The sequence below is a fragment of the Populus nigra genome, chromosome 1 (assembly GCF_951802175.1).
Source record: "Populus nigra chromosome 1, ddPopNigr1.1, whole genome shotgun sequence".
Lineage (NCBI taxonomy): Eukaryota > Viridiplantae > Streptophyta > Magnoliopsida > Malpighiales > Salicaceae > Populus > Populus nigra.
In genome coordinates this window covers 22,925,777-22,928,827 of record NC_084852.1, presented here as the reverse complement: position 1 = coordinate 22,928,827, position 3,051 = coordinate 22,925,777, and the positions used below count along the sequence as shown (strand labels likewise).

The window sequence follows — 3,051 nt, the reverse complement described above, 5'->3', positions numbered from 1 at the left end:
TTTAAAAATACCTTTAAAATTTATCTATAAAACTTAACACATGGTTCACTAAAACCCCAACAACAACAACAAGACAAAGTTTTTCATTCTATAAAGTCACATTAAAAAAGAAATAAGATTCAATTTTAAAAACTTGACAAATTATATTGATTAATACTTTTTTATTCACCATGCACTCATAATAAATCAATTAGTGCTTTTCATTTTCGTTTTGTGATGAGGATGGGGTGCTAGATGCTAAGAACTGACTGAACCGATGGAGAGGTTTAAGCATACCTCCTAATTAAGATAGGATTAGATGGTCCACTAAATTAAACTGACTTGTAGCGTCTCTATAAGAAGATTTCTAATTGTGGTTACACCTAATAAACCATAGGATTAAATGGTCCCTTCAATTAAAAAGTCCACTAAAATTACAGTTATGCTATGTTAATTACCCAAAGGGTACAACCCCTAGCTATGATTATTGTTCCATTAGATAGGCCTCCTTAATTGCCGAAATACACAGGGGATCAACTCGTCTTTATACACTAAAAGCACAACTATAAAAGCAAATCTTCACGTCCATTCCTTGTTCAGAAGCTAATTAGCGAGAGCAAGTGTGATTATCGGGAAGAGTTTGAAAGGATGGCGTCACCATCTCGGCGTCATCTTGTGCATGCCATGGTTTTCGGCTTACTAGCAATTAACGCGGCGGCCAATATTTATGATAATGAGGAACCTCTTAGGCCACCTCATGATCACGAGGACCCACCATTACCATATAATCATAAAAACTCTGTATTTCTGCCATCAGGATTTCTTAATCGAGGAACACCGCCGCCGCCTCGATCACCACCACCTCCAAATAAGAAGAAAACGCAGTCACCTCCACCACGAGCAAAATCTCCACCCCCGCCACCACAAGCAAAGTCTCCACCCCCGCCACCATCAAGAAAGTCTCCACCCCCGCCACCATCAAGAAAGTCTCCACCATTGCCATCAGCTTCACCTCCGACCTCATCTTCAGCTCCCATTTTACCTCCATTTCCTTCTAAAATTTCTCCAGTTACACCCCCTTCAAAAGTTCCACCATCCCCATTTTCGGCTTCCAATTTATCTCCATCTCCTCCTTATACTTCACCAGCATCCCCTCCGAGAATTTCCCCCATTCCATCCCCTTCCCCATCCCCAACTCCTAATTTATCTCCTTCACACCCTTATACTCCCCCGACATCCTCTCCAAAAGTTTCACCATCCCCATCCCCAACTCCCAATTTATCTCCATCACATCCTTATACTCCCCCGACATCCCCTCCAAGAATTTCACCCATTCCATCACTGTCCCTAACTCCCAATTTATCTCCATTACATCCTTATACTCCCCCGACATCCTCTCCAAAAGTTTCACCATTTCCATCACCATCTCCAACTCCCAATTTATCTCCATCACATCCTTATACTCCCCCGACATCCTCTCCAAGAAATTCACCCATTCCATCATCATCCCCATCCCCATCCCCAACTCCGAATTTATCTCCATCACATCCTTATACTCTCCCAACATCCTCTCCAAAAGTTTCACCATCCCCATCCCCAACTCCCAATTTATCTCCATCACATCCTTATACTCCCCCGACATTCCCTCCAAAAATTTCACCCATTCCATCACCTTCTTATACTTATCCTCCACCCCCTACACCTATCCTCAAATCTCCACCTCCTCCGAGGTTTACACTTCCTCCCTTGTTTCACTTTAAATCGCCGCCACCTCCATCTCCTTCCCCCCCTCCACCTTTCCTCAAATCTCCACCTCCTCCGAGGTTTACACTTCCTCCCTTGTTTCACTTTAAATCCCCGCTACGTCCATCTCCTTCTCCTCCTCCACATATCCTTAGATTCCCACCTCCTCCGAGGTTTACACTTCCCCCCTTCTTTCACATTAAATCTAAATCACCGCCTTCTCTATCTCCATCACCTCCTTCATCCAATAATTAACCTCCACCTCGTTCAAAAATATCTATCAAAATTGGTCAGTTCTTTAAACTTTCTTTGTAATAGATTGTTCATTTCGATAACATGGTTCTTTTTTTATTTATTTACCAATATTTAATCTCTAATTGTGTTTTTTTTTCAGATTATATATGGTTAATGATGGCAATGGGTTTCTTCGAAGAGACTTACATATTATATAATGCATGTATTGAAAATGTAATCAGTTGAAGGAAAGTCGATTGTGCTCCAACAATCATGCCAGAATAATATCATGGAAAATTAGTTATTGTAATAATATGGAGGAAAATATTATGTTTGTTGAAAAGCATTATAATACTAAATGAATGTCTTTTATTACGATAATAACTTCTTTTTTATAATTCTTATCGTTAAACTTTGTACTCGTCTAATTTCTTTAGAGAAAAATAGTAAAAGAGAATTTAGATATCAGGACAATGTTTACCTATATACATTGAAGACTTTCCCCACGTGAAAATCTCAATTATTTGGACTTCCAGGTCTACAAACTTGATTATAATTACTTTGATACATAATTAGCGATGTGATTATCGGGAAGAGTTTGAAAGGATGGCGTCACCATCTCGGCGTCATCTTGTGCATGCCATGGTTTTCGGCTTACTAGCAATTAACGCGACGGCCAATATTTATGATAATGAGGAACCTCCTAGGCCACCTCATGATCACGAAGACCCACCATTACCATATAATCATAAAAACTCTCTATTTCTGCCATCAGGATTTCTGAATCGAGGAACACCGTCGCCCCCTCGATCACCACCACCTCCAAATAAACAGAAAACGCCCCCACCACCTCCAAAAATTCATCACCTTCAGCCGCCACCACCTCCGCCACGAGCAGAATCTCCACCACCACCACGACCAGCAAAATCTCCACCTCCGCCACCACCAGCAAAATCTCCACCATTGCCATCAGCTTCACCTCCGACCCCATCTTCAGCTCCCATTTTACCTCCATTGCCTTCTTATATTTCTCCAGTTACACCCATCCCCGACTTCCAATTTATTTCCATCTCCTCCTTATACTTCACCAGCATC

The 3,051-nt window shown here is 41.3% G+C and overlaps 1 protein-coding gene across 1 annotated transcript; it reads left to right on the top strand.

Annotated features, from left to right (window-relative positions):
* The first annotated feature begins 586 nt into the window (after window positions 1–586).
* LOC133703729 (extensin-2-like) lies at window positions 587–2,340 on the top strand. Its single transcript, XM_062128357.1, has 2 exons — window positions 587–2,011; window positions 2,117–2,340. Exon 1 carries the CDS (start codon window positions 628–630, stop codon window positions 1,975–1,977), a length of 1,350 nt encoding a protein of 449 aa, XP_061984341.1. The 5' UTR covers window positions 587–627; the 3' UTR covers window positions 1,978–2,011; window positions 2,117–2,340.
* The last annotated feature ends 711 nt before the right edge of the window (window positions 2,341–3,051 follow it).